The 20,620-nt window shown below is 48.8% G+C and overlaps 1 protein-coding gene across 3 annotated transcripts in view; it reads left to right on the forward strand.

Moving 5' to 3' along the window:
- The window catches only part of pik3c2g (phosphatidylinositol-4-phosphate 3-kinase catalytic subunit type 2 gamma), a 56,475-nt gene that overhangs the window by 21,533 nt on the left and 14,322 nt on the right, over positions 1-20,620 (forward strand). For all 3 annotated transcript variants that reach the window (XM_046344362.1, XM_046344371.1, XM_046344382.1), the window contains 13 exons: positions 982-1,096; positions 1,394-1,527; positions 1,796-1,984; positions 2,486-2,579; positions 2,718-2,812; positions 7,139-7,319; positions 8,991-9,098; positions 9,250-9,342; positions 9,556-9,685; positions 13,123-13,259; positions 14,675-14,844; positions 18,110-18,266; positions 19,418-19,527. In XM_046344362.1, coding sequence (XP_046200318.1) covers positions 982-1,096; positions 1,394-1,527; positions 1,796-1,984; positions 2,486-2,579; positions 2,718-2,812; positions 7,139-7,319; positions 8,991-9,098; positions 9,250-9,342; positions 9,556-9,685; positions 13,123-13,259; positions 14,675-14,844; positions 18,110-18,266; positions 19,418-19,527 — 1,713 coding nt within the window. The remainder of the gene's footprint in view (positions 1-981; positions 1,097-1,393; positions 1,528-1,795; positions 1,985-2,485; positions 2,580-2,717; positions 2,813-7,138; positions 7,320-8,990; positions 9,099-9,249; positions 9,343-9,555; positions 9,686-13,122; positions 13,260-14,674; positions 14,845-18,109; positions 18,267-19,417; positions 19,528-20,620) is intronic.

Genomic DNA, 20,620 nt, shown 5'->3' on the forward strand with positions numbered 1-20,620 from the left:
GGGAAGAGGGTGGTCCTGTGTGGCTCAGTTGGGAAGAGGGTGGTCCTGTGTGGCACAGTTGGAAAGAGGGTGGTGCTGTGTGGCTCAGTTGGGAAGAGGGTGGTCCTGTGTGGCTCAGTTGGACAGAGGGTGGTGCTGTGTGGCTCAGTTGGAAAGAGGGTGGTGCTGTGTGGCTCAGTTGGGAAGAGGGTGGTCCTGTGTGGCTCAGTTGGACAGAGGGTGGTGCTGTGTGGCTCAGTTGGGAAGAGGGTGGTCCTGTGTGGCTCAGTTGGGAAGAGGGTGGTCCTGTGTGGCTCAGTTGGACAGAGGGTGGTGCTGTGTGGCTCAGTTGGGAAGAGGGTGGTCCTGTGTGGCTCAGTTGGACAGAGGGTGGTCCTGTGTGGCTCAGTTGGGAAGAGGGTGGTCCTGTGTGGCTCAGTTGGACAGAGGGTGGTCCTGTGTGGCTCAGTTGGGAAGAGGGTTGTCCTGTGTGGCTCAGTTGGAAAGAGGGTGGTCCTGTGTGGCTCAGTTGGGAAGAGGGTTGTCCTGTGTGGCTCAGTTGGGAAGAGGGTGGTCCTGTGTGGCTCAGTTGGAAAGAGGGTGGTCCTGTGTGGCTCAGTTGGGAAGAGGGTGGTCCTGTGTGGCTCAGTTGGAAAGAGGGTGGTCCTGTGTGGCTCAGTTGGAAAGAGGGTGGTCCTGTGTGGCTCAGTTGGAAAGAGGGTGGTCCTGTGTGGCTCAGTTGGAAAGAGGGTGGTCCTGTGTGGCTCAGTTGGAAAGAGGGTGGTCCTGTGTGGCTCAGTTGGAAAGAGGGTGGTCCTGTGTGGCTCAGTTGGAAAGAGGGTGGCCCTGTGTGGCTCAGTTGGACAGAGGGTGGTCCTGTGTGGCTCAGTTGGACCGAGGGTTGTCCTGTCAATGCGGGTTCAATAACACCATATAGAATTCTCCATCTATAGCACATGTACTCGCATAACATGACGTGTGTGACTGACTGTGTCTCCACAGGACCCTGGTGAGTGGTACTGTCCTGCTCAGCATGTCTATGCTGGTGGAGCTGTCTGAGCCTCCCTCGCCTGCCCTGTCAGACGGCCACAGACAGGCTACTGGTGTCATCCTGCAGGTGAGAGCCCTCTTTTGGTGGAAGAACACATTACACCCTCCTATATTTTCAATAAGTTTCTTGGTATTTTGAGTGCTGCTGTTATTGTAAGAAGTTTGATGAGCAATGCATCTGTGACATGGCAAATGGACTATTTTTTCAAATCTACGTGTGAAGAAACATTTCAGAAGAAACATGAACAAGCACCTTTTAAAACGTTTTTTTTTTAAACTGAAAACCCATCCTCCAAGAGTAGCTGGATATCTGTTGTATGGCCTACATATAGTCACTGTTGGCCTGTTCTTTGTGTCCTTCTAGTTGGAGTTCCCGGAGACAGCTGAGTGGAGGTATGAAAGGCCCATCTCCCTTCCAGGGTCTGTCTTGTTCAGTCCTCCGTGTGATGAGCTGCACAAGAAGATATCAGAGGTCTCCCAGAAACACTGCCTCTGCTTGTGAGTAAAACCGGGCGGAAACTACACTCCCTACGATTCAGGCCAGAAAGACAAAACCGTATCTATTGTCTCTGTCCCTCCGTTCCCTTCAGACTTCATGTTCTCCATATGAACTTACACTTGAGTTCATCTTTACTCAACCACTGTCGTCCACTCAGCAATAGTCTCATGTTACCACACTTCCAAGTCTCAAACTGGTGAAATTGAGGTTCACTCAGAAACAGTAACAGTCCTGGGATTGGTGAGGTCTCTTATTTGTCCTTCCCAGTTTGTCAGAAAATGAGAGGGCATTACTGTGGAGTAAGAGATACTGCTGTGATGGGAGGACCACCTTCCTGCACCTGCTGCTGGGTGGCGCCCCCCAGTGGGCTCCAGAGAACCTGACTGAGATCTACACCATACTGGAACACTGGACAATACTCCACCCTGAGGAAGCACTGTTTCTACTCTCTAACAAGTAACACTCACTCACACACACACTCTTTCTCTCACAGACATACACTCACATACATACACTCTTTCTCTCACAGACATACACTCACATACATACACTCTTTCTCTCACAGACATACACTCACACTCTCTCTCTCTCTCTCTCTCACACACTCACACTCCCTCTCTCTCACACACACACACTCACACTCTCTCTCTCTCTCTCACTCACTCACTCACTCACTCACTCACTCACTCACTCACTCACTCACTCACTCACTCACTCACTCACTCACTCACTCACTCACTCACTCACTCACACACACACACACACACACACACACACACACACACACACACACACACACACACACACACACACACACACACACACACACACACACACACACACACACACAGGCCTACACCATCCTATGCCACTGACCCCTTACACAACCCTGAAGAGGTTCTGTTTCTACTGAGCGACAGGTAACGTGACAGGAAGTGATGCAAGTCTTTGTCTCAGTTTCCATGACCAGACGGTGCGTCGAAGAGCTGTGCAGCACTTTGAGCAGACTTCTGATAGAGAACTAGAGGAATATCTACCTCAACTGGTACAGGTAAACCTTATTACATTTACATTTAAGTCATTTAGCAGACGCTCTTATTCATCTCTTATCCAAAGCTGAGCAAACGGATACAAGGTGTTTCACTACAGAAGCATTGTGGATCACGTAACACTGTCTGTCCCTTCCTAGGCTCTGAAGAGTGAGTGGGAGTTGAATGGACCTCTGGTGATGCTGCTGTTGGACAGGTCACTGAAGAGTGTTAGGATAGCCCAGCAGCTCTACTGGTGAGTACAGAATGCAATGTCTGTCTGTCTTGCCTTGCCCTGCCCTGCCCTGTCCTGCCCTGCCCTGCCCTGTCCTGCCCTGCCCTGCCCTGCCCTGTCCTGCCCTGCCCATGTACGTGTACTTGGCGTACCTTGCCCTGTCCTGCCCTGCCCATGTGCGTGTACTTGGCGTACCTTGCCCTGCCCTGCCCTGCCCATGTGCGTGTACTTGGCGTACCTTGCCCTGCCCTGCCCTGCCCATGTGCGTGTACTTGGAGTACCTTGCCCTGCCCATGTGCGTGTACTTGGAGTACCTTGCCCTGCCCATGTGCGTGTACTTGGAGTACCTTGCCCTGCCCATGTGCGTGTACTTGGAGTACCTTGCCCTGCCCATGTGCGTGTACTTGGAGTACCTTGCCCTGCCCATGTGCGTGTACTTGGAGTACCTTGCCCTGCCCATGTGCGTGTACTTGGAGTACCTTGCCCTGCCCATGTGCGTGTACTTGGAGTACCTTGCCCTGCCCATGTGCGTGTACTTGGAGTACCATGCCCTGCCCATGTGCGTGTACTTGGAGTACCTTGCCCTGCCCATGTGTGTGTACTTGGCGTACCTTGCCCTGCCCATGTGCGTGTACTTGGAGTACCTTGCCCTGCCCATGTGCGTGTACTTGGAGTACCTTGCCCTGCCCATGTGCGTGTACTTGGAGTACCTTGCCCTGCCCATGTGCGTGTACTTGGAGTACCTTGCCCTGCCCATGTGCGTGTACTTGGAGTACCTTGCCCTGCCCATGTGCGTGTACTTGGAGTACCTTGCCCTGCCCATGTGCGTGTACTTGGCGTACCTTGCCCTGCCCATGTGCGTGTACTTGGAGTACCTTGCCCTGCCCATGTGCGTGTACTTGGAGTACCTTGCCCTGCCCATGTGCGTGTACTTGGAGTACCTTGCCCTGCCCATGTGCGTGTACTTGGAGTACCTTGCCCTGCCCATGTGCGTGTACTTGGAGTACCTTGCCCTGCCCATGTGTGTGTACTTGGAGTACCTTGCCCTGCCCATGTGCGTGTACTTGGAGTACCTTGCCCTGCCCATGTGCGTGTACTTGGAGTACCTTGCCCTGCCCATGTGCGTGTACTTGGAGTACCTTGCCCTGCCCATGTGCGTGTACTTGGAGTACCTTGCCCTGCCCATGTGCGTGTACTTGGAGTACCTTGCCCTGCCCATGTGCGTGTACTTGGAGTACCTTGCCCTGCCCATGTGCGTGTACTTGGAGTACCTTGCCCTGCCCATGTGCGTGTACTTGGAGTACCTTGCCCTGCCCATGTGCGTGTACTTGGAGTACCTTGCCCTGCCCATGTGCGTGTACTTGGAGTACCTTGCCCTGCCCATGTGCGTGTACTTGGCGTACCTTGCCCTGCCCATGTGCGTGTACTTGGAGTACCTTGCCCTGCCCATGTGCGTGTACTTGGAGTACCTTGCCCTGCCCATGTGCGTGTACTTGGCGTACCTTGCCCTGCCCATGTGCGTGTACTTGGAGTACCTTGCTTAACTGAACTTGTGTGTGTACTTGGAGTACCTTGCCCTGCCCATGTGCGTGTACTTGGAGTACCTTGCCCTGCCCATGTGCGTGTACTTGGAGTACCTTGCCCTGCCCATGTGCGTGTACTTGGAGTGCGTGTACTTGCCCTGCCCATGTGCGTGTACTTGGAGTACCTTGCCCTGCCCATGTGCGTGTACTTGGAGTACCTTGCCCTGCCCATGTGCGTGTACTTGGAGTACCTTGCCCTGCCCATGTGCGTGTACTTGGAGTACCTTGCCCTGCCCATGTGCGTGTACTTGGAGTACCTTGCCCTGCCCATGTGCGTGTACTTGGAGTACCTTGCCCTGCCCATGTGCGTGTACTTGGAGTACCTTGCCCTGCCCATGTGCGTGTACTTGGAGTACCTTGCCCTGCCCATGTGCGTGTACTTGGAGTACCTTGCCCTGCCCATGTGCGTGTACTTGGAGTACCTTGCCCTGCCCATGTGCGTGTACTTGGAGTACCTTGCCCTGCCCATGTGCGTGTACTTGGCGTACCTTGCCCTGCCCATGTGCGTGTACTTGGAGTACCTTGCCTGCCTTGTGCGTGTACTTGGAGTACCTTGCCCTGCCCATGTGCGTGTACTTGGAGTACCTTGCCCTGCCCATGTGCGTGTACTTGGAGTACCTTGCCCTGCCCATGTGCGTGTACTTGGAGTACCTTGCCCTGCCCATGTGCGTGTACCTTGCCCTGCCCATGTGCGTGTACTTGACCTTGCCCTGCCCATGTGCGTGTACTTGGAGTACCTTGCCCTGCCCATGTGCGTGTACTTGGAGTACCTTGCCCTGCCCATGTGCGTGTACTTGGAGTACCTTGCCCTGCCCATGTGCGTGTACTTGGAGTACCTTGCCCTGCCCATGTGCGTGTACTTGGAGTACCTTGCCCTGCCCATGTGCGTGTACTTGGAGTACCTTGCCCTGCCCATGTGCGTGTACCATGTGCCCTGTGTGCGTGTACTTGGAGTACCTTGCCCTGCCCATGTGCGTGTACTTGGAGTACCTTGCCCTGCCCATGTGCGTGTACTTGGAGTACCTTGCCCTGCCCATGTGCGTGTACTTGGAGTACCTTGCCCTGCCCATGTGCGTGTACTTGGAGTACCTTGCCCTGCCCATGTGCGTGTACTTGGAGTACCTTGCCCTGCCCATGTGCGTGTACTTGGAGTACCTTGCCCTGCCCATGTGCGTACCTGGAGTACCTTGCCCTGCCCATGTGCGTGTACTTGGAGTACCTTGCCCTGCCCATGTGCGTGTACTTGGAGTACCTTGCCCTGCCCATGTGCGTGTACTTGGAGTACCTTGCCCTGCCCATGTGCGTGTACTTGGAGTACCTTGCCCTGCCCATGTGCGTGTACTTGGAGTACCTTGCCCTGCCCATGTGCGTGTACTTGGAGTACCTTGCCCTGCCCATGTGCGTGTACTTGGAGTACCTTGCCCTGCCCATGTGCGTGTACTTGGAGTACCTTGCCCTGCCCATGTGCGTGTACTTGGAGTACCTTGCCCTGCCCATGTGCGTGTACTTGGAGTACCTTGCCCTGCCCATGTGCGTGTACTTGGAGTACCTTGCCCTGCCCATGTGCGTGTACTTGGAGTACCTTGCCCTGCCCATGTGCGTGTACTTGGAGTACCTTGCCCTGCCCATGTGCGTGTACTTGGAGTACCTTGCCCTGCCCATGTGCGTGTACTTGGAGTACCTTGCCCTGCCCATGTGCGTGTACTTGCCCTGCCCAGTACCTTGCCCTGCCCATGTGCGTGTACTTGGAGTACCTTGCCCTGCCCATGTGCGTGTACTTGGAGTACCTTGCCCTGCCCATGTGCGTGTACTGTACTTGGAGTACCTTGCCCTGCCCATGTGCGTGTACTTGGAGTACCTTGCCCTGCCCATGTGCGTGTACTTGGAGTACCTTGCCCTGCCCATGTGCGTGTACTTGGAGTACCTTGCCCTGCCCATGTGCGTGTACTTGGAGTACCTTGCCCTGCCCATGTGCGTGTACTTGGAGTACCTTGCCCTGCCCATGTGCGTGTGCCCACTTGGAGTACCTTGCCCTGCCCATGTGCGTGTACTTGGAGTACCTTGCCCTGCCCATGTGCGTGTACTTGGAGTACCTTGCCCTGCCCATGTGCGTGTACTTGGAGTACCTTGCCCTGCCCATGTGCGTGTACTTGGAGTACCTTGCCCTGCCCATGTGCGTGTACTTGGCGTACCTTGCCCTGCCCATGTGCGTGTACTTGGAGTACCTTGCTTAACTGAACTTGTGTGTGTACTTGGAGTACCTTGCCCTGCCCATGTGCGTGTACTTGGAGTACCTTGCCCTGCCCATGTGCGTGTACTTGGAGTACCTTGCCCTGCCCATGTGCGTGTACTTGGAGTACCTTGCCCTGCCCATGTGCGTGTACTTGGAGTACCTTGCCCTGCCCATGTGCGTGTACTTGGGTACCTTGCCCTGCCCATGTGCGTGTACTTGAGTACCTTGCCCTGCCCATGTGCGTGTACTTGGAGTACCTTGCCCTGCCCATGTGCGTGTACTTGAGTACCTTGCCCTGCCCATGTGCGTGTACTTGGAGTACCTTGCCCTGCCCATGTGCGTGTACTTGGAGTACCTTGCCCTGCCCATGTGCGTGTACTTGGAGTACCTTGCCCTGCCCATGTGCGTGTACTTGGAGTACCTTGCCCTGCCCATGTGCGTGTACTTGGAGTACCTTGCCCTGCCCATGTGCGTGTACTTGGAGTACCTTGCTTAACTGAACTTGTGTGTGTACGTATTTCCTCCTGTCAGGCTGTTGGTAGATGCCCAGGATGACCCCCATTACCAGAGCTGGTTCAGTAAGGTGCAGGCTGCCCTGAGACACTGTTGTGGTAAAGCACTGAGGCAGGAGCTGGAACACGAAACCCGACTGGTAACCCTGCTCACGCAGGTGGCTGAGAGGGTCCGTAGAGCTGACAAAAACCGCAGGAAGGTCTGTACTGTTATGTCATCTGTTCACTGTCAACTAGGAAACACTTCATTCAGTTTATATACCACATGATGGACTAAAGGCTTTTGGGTATGCCAGTGGTTGTCAATCCAGGGGTCCCCAGGCGGTACCTGGTCTATCTACAGGGGGTACCTGGTCTATCTACAGGGGGTAACTGGTCTATCTACAGGGGGTAACTGGTCTATCTACAGGGGGTACCTGGTCTATCTACAGGGGGTACCTGGTCTATCTACAGGGGTACCTGGTCTATCTACAGGGGGTACCTGGTCTATCTACAGGGGTAACTGGTCTATCTACAGGGGGTAGCTGGTCTATCTACAGGGGTAGCTGGTCTATCTACAGGGGGTACCTGGTCTATCTACTGGGGGTACCTGGTCTATCTACAGGGGGTACCTGGTCTATCTACAGGCCTAGCTGGTCTATCTACAGGGGGTACCTGGTCTATCTACAGGGGGTACCTGGTCTATCTACAGGGGATACCTGGTCTATCTACAGGGGTACCTGGTCTATCTACAGGGGTAGCTGGTCTATCTACAGGGGGTAGCTGGTCTATCTACAGGGGGTACCTGGTCTATCTACAGGGGGTACCTGGCCTATCTACAGGGGGTACCTGGTCTATCTACAGGGCTAGCTGGTCTATCTACTGGGGGTACCTGGTCTATCTACAGGGGTACCTGGTCTATCTACAGGGGGTACCTGGTCTATCTACAGGGGGTACCTGGTCTATCTACAGGGGGTACCTGGTCTATCTACAGGGGTACCTGGTCTATCTACAGGGGTACCTGGTCTATCTACTGGGGGTACCTGGTCTATCTACAGGGGGTACCTGGTCTATCTACAGGGGGTACCTGGTCTATCTACTGGGGGTACCTGGTCTATCTACAGGGGGTACCTGGTCTATCTACAGGGGGTACCTGGTCTATCTACAGGGGGTACCTGGTCTATCTACAGGGGTACCTGGTCTATCTACAGGGGTACCTGGTCTATCTACAGGGGGTACCTGGTCTATCTACAGGGGTACCTGGTCTATCTACAGGGGGTACCTGGTCTATCTACAGGGGTACCTGGTCTATCTACAGGGGTACCTGGTCTATCTACAGGGGTACCTGGCCTATCTACAGGGGGTACCTGGTCTATCTATAGGGGGTAGCTGGTCTATCTATAGGGGGTAGCTGGTCTATCTACAGGGGGTACCTGGTCTATCAGCGTAGCCTAGTGGTTAGAGCGTTGGACTAGTAACCGGAAGGTTGTGAGTTCAAACCCCCAAGCTGACAAGGTACAAAGATGTCGTTCTGCCCCTGAACAGGTAGTTAACCCACTGTTCCCAGGCCGTCATTGAAAATAAGAATTTGTTCTTAAGTGACTTGCCTGGTTAAATAAAGGTAAAAGCTGGTCTATCTACAGGGGGTAGCTGGTCTATCTACAGGGGGTAGCTGGTCTATCTACAGGGGGTAGCTGGTCTATCTACAGGGGGTAGCTGGGAAGACTCATAAGAACATAGTCCTAATGATCAGTTACATGCGAAAGGGTACTTTGGTGAAGAGCAAAATGTGATTGGTGGTAGCTAGTAACCAGGAACGATGTAGAACAGCAGGTCAATGCTCTGTATAGATGTGGGTATTTATGTCAGTCTTCTGACATTGTGTCGTGCAGGATGTGTTGAAGAAAGACAAGTGGAAGATTGACAACTTCTTCAAGAATGGGATCAGCTGTCGTCTACCGTTGGACCCTGCTGTCCTCGTGAAGGGAGTTCATTTGGAGGTAAAGACAGCGATCTAAGAAAGTCATTTTTCTCCTTTGACACAGGCCACATTTTTATGAAAGGCAGATGTTATATGTTGAATGGATCCAGATTATCCTGACCCTAATCTTAATCCTAATCTCAATCCTATTACCCTAATCTTAATCCTAGGCCTGTAAATTCTATAAGTCCCACACTGCTCCTCTGGGAATCTCCTTCATCAACACAGATCCTCTGGGCAGGAAAATCTCTGTCATCTGCAAGGTAACTCTCTCTCTCTCAGGCTATTTCAAAAGAAAAGTTTGGGATTTTAGACCTTAAAGATATATGGTTCCTTACCCTGACAGTAGTCTATGAGCCAGGAGAAACTGTAAACCAATTTTGCACTGTTGTCCCGATCTCTCCCATAGATTTTAGTTTAGCGGTGTCTGAAATGAGTTGAAGTTAGTAGTAACTGCTAAGTCTGTATGTGTCCAGACAGGGGGTAACCTGCGGCAGGACATGCTGGTGCTGCAGATCGTGCGTGTGATGGACAAGGTTTGGCTGCAGGAGGGACTGGACATGAGGATGGTTACCTATAGGTGTATCTCTACTGGGCGAGACCAGGGTCAGTAGTTTTAGACACATAGTTATACCAGACTACAGTCTGTGGTAACATATACGTACTTAATATATCACCATCTACAGGGTGTTCAGAAAGTATTCAGACCCCTTGACTTTTTCCACATTTTGGTACGTTACAGCCTTATTCTAAAATGGATTAAATCTACACACAATACCACATAATGGCAAAGCGAAAACAGGTTTTAAGAAATGTTTGCAAAATATCACATTTACATACTGGAAGTATTCAGACCCTTTACTCAGTGCTTTGTTGAAGCTCCTTTGTCAGCGATTACAGCCTTGGGTCTCCTTCGGTATGACACTACAAGCTTGGCAGATTTTCTCCCGTTCTTCTCTGCAGATCCTCTCAAGCTCTGTCAGGTTGGACGAGGAGCGTTGCTGCACAGCTATTTTCAGGTCTCTCCAGAGATGTTTGATCGGGTTCAAGTTCGGGCTCTGGCTGGGCCACTCAAGGACATTCAGAGACTTGTCCCGAAGCCACTCCTGTGTTGTCTTGGCTGTGTACTTAGGGCCGTTGTCCTGTTGGAAGGTGAACCTTCACCCCAGTCTGAGATCCTGAGCGCCCTGGAGCAGGTTATCATCAAGGATCTCTCTGTACTTTGCTCCGTTCATCTTTCCCTCGATCCTGACTAGTCTCCCCGTCCCTGCCGCTGAAAAACATCCCCACATCATGATGCTGCCACCACCATGCTTCACTGTCGGGATGGTGCCAGGTTTCCTACAAATGTGACACTTGGCATTCAAGCCAAAGAGTTCAATCATGGTTTCATCAGACCAGATAACCTTGTTTCTCATGGTGCCTTTTGGCAAAAGTGCCCTTTGGCAAACTCCAAGCGGGCTGTCATGTGCCTTTTACTGAGGAGTGGCTTCCATGTGGCCACTCTTCCATAAAGCCTGATTGGTGGAGTGCTGCAGAGATGGTTGTCCTTCTGGAAGTTTCTCCCATCTCCACAGAGGAACTCTTTGTCAGAGTGACCATCAGGTTGTTGGTCACCTCCCTGGCCAAGGCCCTCCTCCCCCGATTGCTCAGTTTAGCCGGATGGCCAGCTCTAGGAAGAGCCTTGGTGGTTCCAAACTTCTACCATTTTAAAACTTCTTAGGGACAGCTGTAAATCATGCAGCGCCTTGTGTCACGATCGCAGATTTTAGAGAAACAACAATTGTAGGTACATATAAGTGTATTATATCGGCTGAAAGCTTAAATTCTTGTTAATATAACTGTACTGTCCAATTTACAGTAGCTATTACTGCAGAAAAAAATGCCATGCTATTGTTTGAGGAGAGCTCCTAAAATCAAAACACTTTTTTCACCGCGAGAGGTTTGATAAAATCACCTCTGAAAGTTAAATGTTTTTCTTGCATTCTGAAATCTTCCTCTGATTTATCATCCAAAGGGTCCCAGAGATAACATGAAGTGTCGTTATGTTAGATAAAATTATTTTTCATATCCTAAAAAGGTCCATATAGCACAATCGATTTTTGTATTTTCACTCGTTCAATTTGCAAAGAAAGGAATCTGTGAAAATCTAACCCTAAACGTTGTTTCAACCAATCATATCACATTCGCATGTATTCCTCAGAGATCCTAGAATCTAACCAGACTTCCCTATATCATTAGGGGTGTAGTATATCCAATGCGTTCTTGGGGACCTTCAATGCTGCAGAAATGTTTTGGTACCCCTCCTCAGATCTGTACCTCAACACAATCCCGTATCGGACCTCATGGCTTGGTTTTTGCTCCGACATGCACTGTCAACTGTGGGACCGTATATAGACAGGTGTGTGCCTTTCCAAATCATGTCCAATCAATTGATTTGACCACATGTGGACTCCAATCAAGTTGTAGAAACATCTCGAGGATGAACAATGGAAACATGATGCAACTGAGCTCAATGACGAGTCTCATAGCAAAGAGTCTGAATACTTATGTAAATATTATATGTATGGTATTTATCTTTAATACGTTTGCAAAAATTGATAAACCGTTATTGCTTTGTCATTATTTTACCTTTATTTAACTAGGCAAGTCAGGTATTTATTTATTATTTATTATTTTCAATAACGGACTAGGAACAGTGGGTTAACTGCCTTGTTCAGGGGAACAGTGGGTTAACTGCCTTGTTCAGGGGAACAGTGGGTTAACTGCCTTGTTCAGGGGAACAGTGGGTTAAGGCACTCCCTTGTTCAGGGGAACAGTGGGTTAACTGCCTTGTTCAGGGGAACAGTGGGTTAACTGCCTTGTTCAGGGGAACAGTGGGTTAAGGCACTCCCTTGTTCAGGGGAACAGTGGGTTAACTGCCTTGTTCAGGGGAACAGTGGGTTAACTGTCTTGTTCAGGGGAACAGTGGGTTAATTGCCTTGTTCAGGGGAACAGTGGGTTAAGGCACTTCCTTGTTCAGGGGAACAGTGGGTTAACTGCCTTGTTCAGGGGAACAGTGGGTTAACTGCCTTGTTCAGGGGAACAGTGGGTTAACTGCCTTGTTCAGGGGAACAGTGGGTTAACTGCCTTGTTCAGGGGCAGAACGACAGATTTTTACTTTGTCAGCTCGTGGATTCGATCTAGCAACCTTTCGGATACTGGCTCTAACCACTAGGCTACCTGCCGCACCGATGGGGTATTGTGTGTAGATTGATGAGGAAAACATGTACTGTCATCCATTTTAGAATAGGTGAAGGGGTCTGAATACTTTCCAAATGCCTCTGTATTCAAACGTGTGTGTGTGTGTGTGTGTGTGTGTGTGTGTGTGTGTGTGTGTGTGCGTGCGTGCGTGCGTGCGTGCGTGCGTGCGTGTGTGTGTGTGTGTGTGTCCGTCCGTGCGTGCGTGCGTGCGTGTGTGTCCGTCCGTCCGTCCGTGCGTGTGTGTGTCTCCGTGTGTGTGTCTCCGTGTGTGTGCTCCGTGTGTGTGTCTCCGTGTGTGTGTCCCGTGTGTATGTGTCTCCGTGTGTGTGTGTGTGTCTCCGTGTGTGTGTGTGTGTGTGTGTGTGTGTGTGTGTGTGTGTGTGTGTGTGTGTGTGTGTGTGTGTGTGTGTGTGTGTGTGTGTGTGTGTGTGTGTGTGTGTGTGCGTGTGTGTCCGTCCGTGCGTGCGTGCGTGTGTGTCCGTCCGTGCGTGCGTGCGTGCGTGTGTGTCCGTCCGTCCGTCCGTCCGTCCGCGTGTATGTGTCTCCGTGTGTGTGTCTCCGTGTGTGTGTCTCCGTGTGTGTGTCTCCGTGTGTGTGTGTCCGTGTGTGTGTGTGTGTGTGTGTGTGTGTGTGTGTGCGTGCGTGCGTGCGTGCGTGCGTGCGTGCGTGCGTGCGTGTCCGTCCGTGCGTGCGTGCGTGTGTGTCCGTCCGTCCGTCCGTCCGTCCGCGTGTATGTGTCTCCGTGTGTGTGTCTCCGTGTGTGTGTCTCCGTGTGTGTGTGTGTGTGTGTGTGTGCGTAGGTCTGGTGGAGGTGGTGCCAGAGGCAGTGACCCTGGGTAAGATCCAGCAGGAGTGGGGTCTGGGTGGGGCTCTGAGAGAGGACACCCTGGAGAAGTGGTTTCACATGTGGAACAAGACTGAGGAGGATTATGAGGAGGTGAACATACATATATAAACACACTACTAGTCTGGTGTTTTAAGGAAGTGTATCTTAGGTAGCAGCTTGTGCCAAACCTTTGACCTTGGGTTCTTGGTCACCTCCCTGACCAATACCCTTCTCCCCGATTACTCACTTCTACCCCTATTGCTCAGTTGTACTAGTCAAGTGTGTTCAGGAAGTGTATCTTGGGTAGCAGCTTGTGCCAAACCTTTGACCTTGCAGTTGTGGGGTCAGAGACAGTAAATATAAAATAATGTAACTGGTTTAAACTAAGATGCAGTAGATTTCCTCTGGATTTGGCCTCTATACTCCACATTCCTTTGAAAATAAAAATAGTAGATTATTGGACCAAAAAACGTGACTCAAGAAGAACATCTTTCTATTGTCCATATTGATGTCTTTCCAAGGAATACATAAAAGTCTACTGTGTAACCTTATGGCCACAGACAGGAGCCGAGAGAGAATATTCTCCTGTATCTCCTACACAGGCTGTTGTGTATTTCCTCCTGTGCTGACTGTTGTTGTTGTTGTTGTTGTTGTCGTGATACAGACAGGAGCTGAGAGAGAATATTCTCCTGTATCTCCTACACAGGCTGTTGTGTATTTCCTCCTGTGCTGACTGGTGTTGTTGTTGTTGTTGTTGTTGTCGTGATACAGACAGGAGCTGAGAGAGAATATTCTCCTGTATCTCCTACACAGGCTGTTGTGTACTTCCTCCTGTGCTGACTGGTGTTGTTGTTGTTGTTGTTGTTGTCGTGATACAGACAGTTCTGCTACAGTAAGGGAAATAACCCTGCAGCAACAGGAAATGTGAATTATTATGTGGATTATAATGGACACTTTTTTTGTAGGGGTTGATCTTTTAAAAAAACAAAAAAACTTTTTTAACGACAAATAAAGTCTGACATTTGAACCTCCTACGGGAGTCGGTGTCCCTACATCGGGACGGTTGAGCTAACGTGCGCTAATGTGATTAGCATGACGTTGTAAGTAACAGCAAACTTTCCAGGACATGTCTTATATGGACAGAAAGCTTCAATTCGTGTTAAGTCTAACTTTACTGTCCAATTTACAGTAGCTATTACAGTGAAATAAATACCATGCTATTGTTTGAGGAGACAACAACAACAAAACACTTATATCACAACAACTGGATTAACACATTCACCTCTGAAGGTAAATAATGTACTTACATTCAGTCATCTTGCTCTGATTTGTCATCCTGAGGGTCCCAGAGATAAAAATGTAGCATCGTTTTGTTTGATCAAATTAATTTTTAGAAGCATTTTTAAATCTTGAATACACTACAAGGTTGCATTTCCTACTGTGCAGGAAAGTTCTCATCAACAAAAGAGTGATCAAATGAAGATCCTACATCTGTAGACTATTCTCCTGTATCTTTCCCCATCCAGGCTGTGATGAATTTCCTCCACTCCTGTGCTGGCTGGTGTGTAGCGACCTTCATCCTGGGTATCTGCGACCGCCACAACGACAACATCATGTTGACACACAGCGGTCACATGTTCCACATAGACTTTGGCAAGATTCTCGGCAATGCACAGAAGTTCGCCAGCATCAAAAGGCAAGTCCCAGAAGACACTATAACCATGACTGAAGTCCCCACCGCTGAATGAACCCCTGTAGATCTGAAAGGAGTAGATATGTGTCAGCAGTGCGTAATGTCCTACCGGCTTCACCTTGCCTTCTGATAGGCTGGACTTGAATTTCCCCATATTTCTTACACCTATCCAATCCCTTCAGATCTACCGGTGTGCGTATGGAGGAGGGACTTTAGATCTTTACTTAAATAAAGGAGGTGCATTCTATCTACTCCCCTGTGTGAGGAGGTCCATTATATCTACTCCCCTGTGTGAGGAGGTCCATTCTATTTACTCCCCTGTGTGAGGAGGTGCATTCTATTCACTCCCCTGTGTGAGGGGGTCCATTATATTTACTCCCCTGTGTGAGGAGGTGCAATCTATTTACTCCCCTGTGTGAGGAGGTGCATTCTATTTACTCCCCTGTGTGAGGGGGTGCATTCTATTTACTCCCCTGTGTGAGGAGGTGCATTCTATTTACTCCTCTGTGTGAGGAGGTGCATTCTATCTACTCCCCTGTGTGAGGACGTGCATTCTATTTACTCCCCTGTGTGAGGAGGTGCATTCTATCTACTCCCCTGTGTGAGGAGTTGAAATCTATTTACTCGCCTGTGTGAGGAGTTGAAATCTATTTACTCCCCTGTGTGAGGAGGTGCATTCTATCTACTCCCCTGTGTGAGGAGGTCCATTCTATTTACTCCCCTGTGTGAGGAGGTGCAATCTATTTACTCCCCTGTGTGAGGAGGTCCATTATATTTACTCCCCTGTGTGATTAGGTCCATTCTATCTACTCCCATGTGTGAGGAGGTGCATTATATTTACTCCCCTGTGTGAGGAGGTCCTTTCTATTTACTCCCCTGTGTGAGGAGGTGCATAATATTTACTGCCCTGTGTGAGTAGGTGCATTATATTTACTTTCCTGTGTGAGGAGGTCCAATCTATTTACTCCCCAGTGTGAGGAGGTGCATAATATTTACTCCCCTGTGTGAGGAGGTGAATTCTATTTACTCCTCTGTGTGAGGGGTTGCATTCTATTTACTCCCCTGTGTGAGGAGGTGCATTATATTTAATCCCCTGTGTGAGGATGTCCATTCTATCTACTCCCCTGTGTGAGGAGGTCCATTCTATCTACTCCCCTGTGTGAGGAGGTGCATTCTATTTACTCCCCTGTGTGAGGAGGTGCATTATATTTACTCTCCTTTGTGAGGAGGTCTAATCTATTTACTCCCCTGTGTGAGGAGGTGCATTATATTTACTCTCCTTTGTGAGGAGGTCTAATCTATTTACTCCCCTGTGTGAGGAGGTCCATTCTATCTACTCCCCTGTGTGAGGAGGTGAATTCTATTTAATCCCCTATGTGAGGAGGTCCATTCTATCTACTCCCATGTGTGAGGAGGTGCATTATATTTACTCCCCTGTGTGAGGAGGTCCATTCTATTTACTCCCCTGTGTGAGGAGGTGCATAATATTTACTGCCCTGTGTGAGGAGGTGCATTATATTTACTTTCCTGTGTGAGGAGATCCAATCTATTTACTCCCCTGTGCGAGGAGGTCCATTATATTTACTCCCCTGTGTGAGGAGGTCCATTATATTTACTCCCCTGTGTGAGGAGGTGCATTCTATTTACTCCCCTGTGTGAGGAGGTCCATTCTATCTACTCCCCTGTGTGAGGAGGTCCATTCTATCTACTCCCCTGTGTGAGGAGGTGCATTCTATTTACTCCCCTGTGTGAGGAGGTGCATTATATTTACTCTCCTTTGTGAGGAGATCTAATCTATTTACTCCCCTGTGTGAGGAGGTCCATTCTATCTACTCCCATGTGTGAGGAGGTGCATTATATTTACTCCCCTGTGTGAGGGGGTGCATTCTATTTACTCCCCTGTGTGAGGAGGTCCATTCTATTTACTCCCCTGTGTGAGGAGGTGCATAATATTTACTGCCCTGTGTGAGGAGGTGCATTATATTTACTCTCCTTTGTGAGGAGATCTAATCTATTTACTCCCCTGTGTGAGGAGGTCCATTCTATCTACTCCCCTGTGTGAGGAGGTGAATTGTATTTACTCCCCTGTGTGAGGGGGTGCATTCTATTTACTCCCCTGTGTGAGGAGGTGCATTATATTTAATCCCCTGTGTGAGGATGTCCATTCTATCTACTCCCCTGTGTGAGGAGGTCCATTCTATCTACTCCCCTGTGTGAGGAGGTGCATTCTATTTACTCCCCTGTGTGAGGAGGTGCATTCAATTTACTCCCCTGTGTGAGGAGGTGCATAATATTTACTCCCCTGTGTGAGGAGGTGCATTCTATTTACTCCCCTGTGTGAGGAGGTGTATTCTATTTACTCCCCTGTGTGAGGAGCTCCATTCTAACTACCCCCCTGTGTGAGGAGGTGCATTCTATTTACTCCCCTGTGTGAGGAGCTCCATTCTAACTACCCCCCTGTGTGAGGAGGTCCATTCTATTTACTCCCCTGTGTGAGGAGGTGCATTCTATCTACTCCCCTGTGTGAGGAGGTCCAATCTATTTACTCCCATGTGTGAGGAGGTGCATTATATTTACTCCCCTGTGTGAGGAGGGGAGTATATTATATATTTTTTAAATACATATTTTTAACATTAAATCCATTATGAAATAATGTCATTAAAATGATTGTAGAGCTTTTTAATGGAGATTCCAAAGACAAAAAATAGTGAACTTTCAATTTCCAAAACATTGAAAATATTCCATTGTCTCCGTCAGGTCCACATTGGGTAGAAAAATAGGAAATGACTCTGAAATAATCAAATGTTTCAGTTGTGTATATTACTTCGTTTTTATTATTTGTCTGTCTGTAAAAGTCATCTCTGATCAGACAGTAGCAGTCAGCCAGACCATCTAACGTTATGTCTTTCCATACTGTACTGTCTGTCGTCATCCTATTTAGCCAGCCTGCCTAAATATGCTGCGGTGCAATGGATTATGGTCATCGTAGTGAATTAATGTTTCTGCTCTATGAACTATGTTGAATATTTGTTTAATGGAAACTACACCTCCCTTCAGCCCAGCGTCCCACATAGGTCTAGAGTTGATTTCTCTCGTGGATAATTTGATTTCTTTCAAAGAAAAAAAAAAAAAAATGTAATTCAAGTAATTTAACCGATGTCGGCCAATTCGTTGTTTAATAACCCCCAAAATGTAATTAAGTGTTGGTCAATCGCTCAGCACTGCCAACTAAGGTATCTACTGACACCCCTCTTCTCTGTGATGGTAGGGACCGGACTCCATTCATCTTCACCTCAGAGATGCAACACTTCATCACCGGCGGGGGTCAGAAACCCCAGAGGTTTCATCGCTTCGTAGAGCTCTGCTGTGAAGCCTACAACAGCATCCGACGACGCACCGCCCTGGTGCTCAGCCTACTGCAGCTGGTCAGTAAACCTCTTAATAACACCTTACGAAGCATTATGACAGGCTTATGACCACCCTGGTGCTCAGCCTACTGCAGCTGGTCAGTAAACCTCTTAATAACACCTTACGAAGCATTATGACAGGCTTATGACCACCCTGGTGCTCAGCCTACTGCAGCTGGTCAGTAAACCTCTTAATAACACCTTACGAAGCATTATGACAGGCTTATGACCACCCTGGTGCTCAGCCTACTGCAGCTGGTCAGTAAACCTCTTAATAACACCTTACGAAGCATTATGACAGGCTTATGACCACCCTGGTGCTCAGCCTACTGCAGCTGGTCAGTATACCTCTTAATAACACCTTACGAAGCATTATGACAGGCTTATGACCACCCTGGTGCTCAGCCTACTGCAGCTGGTCAGTATACCTCTTAATACCACCTTGGTCACACCTTACGAAGCATTATGACAGACGTATGACCACCCAGGTGCTCAGCCTACTGCAGCTGGTCAGTATACCTCTTAATACCACCTTGGTAACACCTTAGGAAGCATTATGACAGGCTTATGACCACTGCGGTGCTCAGCCTACTGCAGCTGGTCAGTATACCTCTTAATAACACCTTGGTAACACCTTACGAAGCATTATGACAGACGTATGACCACCCTGGTGCTCAGCCTACTGCAGCTGGTCAGTATACCTCTTAATAACACCTTGGTAACACCTTACGAAGAATTATTACAGACTTATGACCACCCTGGTGCTCAGCCTACTGCAGCTGGTCAGTATACCTCTTAATAACACCTTGGTAACACCTTACGAAGCATTATTACAGACTTATGACCACCCTGGTGCTCAGCCTACTGCAGCTGGTCAGTATACCTCTTAATAACACCTTGGTAACACCTTACGAAGCATTATTACAGACTTATGACCACCCTGGTGCTCAGCCTACTGCAGCTGGTCAGTATACCTCTAACTACTTACTAACTAACAAACTCCAATTCTACTTATGAAAAAAAACAACCTTAGTAACACTTTATGAAGCATTATGACATGCGTATGACATTGTCGTGAAAGTGTGTTACATTGTAGAATGATTAAATGCGTGCCTGTGGGTATGACCGCTCAGGTGCTCAGCCTATTATTATTATTATTATTATATTAGATGCTGGGTGCAGGTATGCCGGAGCTGAATGACATCCAGGACCTGCAGTATGTTCGGAACACCCTGAAGCCTCAGGACTCTAAGATGGAGGCCACGTCCTACTTCACCAAGTAATATGACTCTGACACTGCCTCTCCTCTGTTCGTCTGGAAAACACACTCGTACTGTTACTAATATTACAACGGACTCCTCTTTCCCTCTCTCTCTCTCTCACTGGCTTCTTTCCTTTTAATGTCTGTATATAAACCTAAAAACTACAGGGTTTCTTTCCCAGTCCATCCATCCAGCTACTGTTCCTCTCTGTTCATCATATATGCACAGTCATTTTAACCATATCTACATGTACATACTACCTCAACCAGCCTGACTAAACGGTGCCTGTATGTAGCCTGGCTAATTTATAGCCTCTCTGCTGTATATAGCCTCACTACTGTATATAGCTTCTCTACTGTATATTGCCTCTCTACTGTATGGAGCCTCTCTACTGAATATAGCCCACTGAATATAGCCTCTCTACTGTATATAGCCTGACTCTGATATAGCCTCTCTACTGTAAATAGCCTCTCTACTGTAAAAGCCTCTCTACTGTATATACTAATATCTACAGTTTAAAGCCTCTCTACTGTATAAAGCCTCTACTGTATATAGCTCTCTACTGTATATAGCCTCTTTGTAATGTCTGTACTATAAGCCTCTCTAAAAACTCTCACTGTATATAACCTTCTACTGTCCATCCTCTCTACTGTCTATAGCCACTGTCTATAACCTCTCTACTGTATATAACCTCTCTACTGTATATAACCTATCTACTGTCTATAGCCAGCTACTGTATATAACCTCTCTACTGTATATAACCTCTCTACTGTCTATAGCCTCTCTACTGTATATAACCTCACTACTGTATATAACCTCTCTACTGTATATAACCTCTCTACTGTCTATAGCCTCTCTACTGTATATAACCTCTCTACTGTATATAACCTCTCTACTGTCTATAGCCTCTCTACTGTATATAGCCTCTCTACTGTATATAGCCTCTCTACTGTATATAATCTCTCTGCTGTCTATAGCCTCTCGACTGTATATAACCTCTCTACTGTATATAACCTCTCTACTGTATATAACCTCTCTACTGTCTATAGCCTCTCTACTGTCTGTAGCCTCTCTACTGTATATAGCCTCACTACTGTATATAGCCTCTCT

The sequence above is a fragment of the Oncorhynchus gorbuscha genome, linkage group LG01 (genome assembly GCF_021184085.1).
Source record: "Oncorhynchus gorbuscha isolate QuinsamMale2020 ecotype Even-year linkage group LG01, OgorEven_v1.0, whole genome shotgun sequence".
Classification (NCBI taxonomy): Eukaryota; Metazoa; Chordata; class Actinopteri; order Salmoniformes; family Salmonidae; genus Oncorhynchus; species Oncorhynchus gorbuscha.